The sequence below is a fragment of the Antrostomus carolinensis genome, unplaced genomic scaffold (assembly GCF_000700745.2).
Source record: "Antrostomus carolinensis isolate BGI_N321 unplaced genomic scaffold, ASM70074v2 scaffold14358, whole genome shotgun sequence".
Lineage (NCBI taxonomy): Eukaryota > Metazoa > Chordata > Aves > Caprimulgiformes > Caprimulgidae > Antrostomus > Antrostomus carolinensis.
Genome location: NW_010333821.1, coordinates 1 through 673, shown reverse-complemented (window position 1 = coordinate 673; position 673 = coordinate 1). Strand labels below are relative to the sequence as shown.

The 673-nt window shown below is 42.6% G+C and overlaps 1 protein-coding gene across 1 annotated transcript in view; it reads right to left on the bottom strand.

The window, feature by feature from the left end:
* LOC104529648 (puromycin-sensitive aminopeptidase-like) overlaps positions 1–86 on the bottom strand; it is a gene marked incomplete at its 5' end in the record, with an annotated part of 8,990 nt that extends 8,904 nt beyond the window's left edge. The window contains one exon of the mRNA XM_010174007.1: positions 23–86. Within this exon, the coding sequence (XP_010172309.1) occupies positions 23–86 (64 nt within the window). The remainder of the gene's footprint in view (positions 1–22) is intronic.
* Positions 87–673: the final 587 nt, after the last annotated feature.

The window sequence follows — 673 nt, the reverse complement described above, 5'->3', positions numbered from 1 at the left end:
CTGCTCTTAGCACTCATCTTACCAGCATATGGTCCACTGGCACAGAATTTCTTCTGGACTAACTTCAACACTTTGTCATCTTCTTGCTAAGGGAAAAAAAAATAAAAGAAAAAGAGAGAGAAAGGAATTATCAGAACATCTAATCTCAGCTTCTGTATATCACAATACACTCAAGTAGCCTCTGTTAAATGGAGCAACTTGTATTCTCTTCCAGGAAAAGGAGCTACCTCAAGAATCATTCCAATGCACTCGTCACTGTTGCTGTTAAAACACACATGCCCTATTCCTCACTTGAATTTGTCGTCTGACTTCAGCTTCCAGCCAGTAATCCTCACTCACCCTGCAACCTTGTAGAATAAGCACCACTGAACTGGAGTGAGAAGTCAAATGTGTGGCAAGGGGAGCTCAGTCAGATTATTCCCTCCCTCCAACACACATTTCACATACAAAGAGCAGACGGGCTATGTCAGCAAACTCCAACCACATGATAACTCCACGTCGCTTTGCACTAGGTTCCTCAAGTGAGCTGCACTTCCCCTCCCTTCAGAAACAGATCTGTCACTAAACAAAGCAACCCCCTGTACTGCCTCCTGATCAAAGAGAATTGTTTAAATGACTGGATACTACTAAATTTGATCCTAGAACACAGTTAAAGGCAGAACTTTTGATCCCA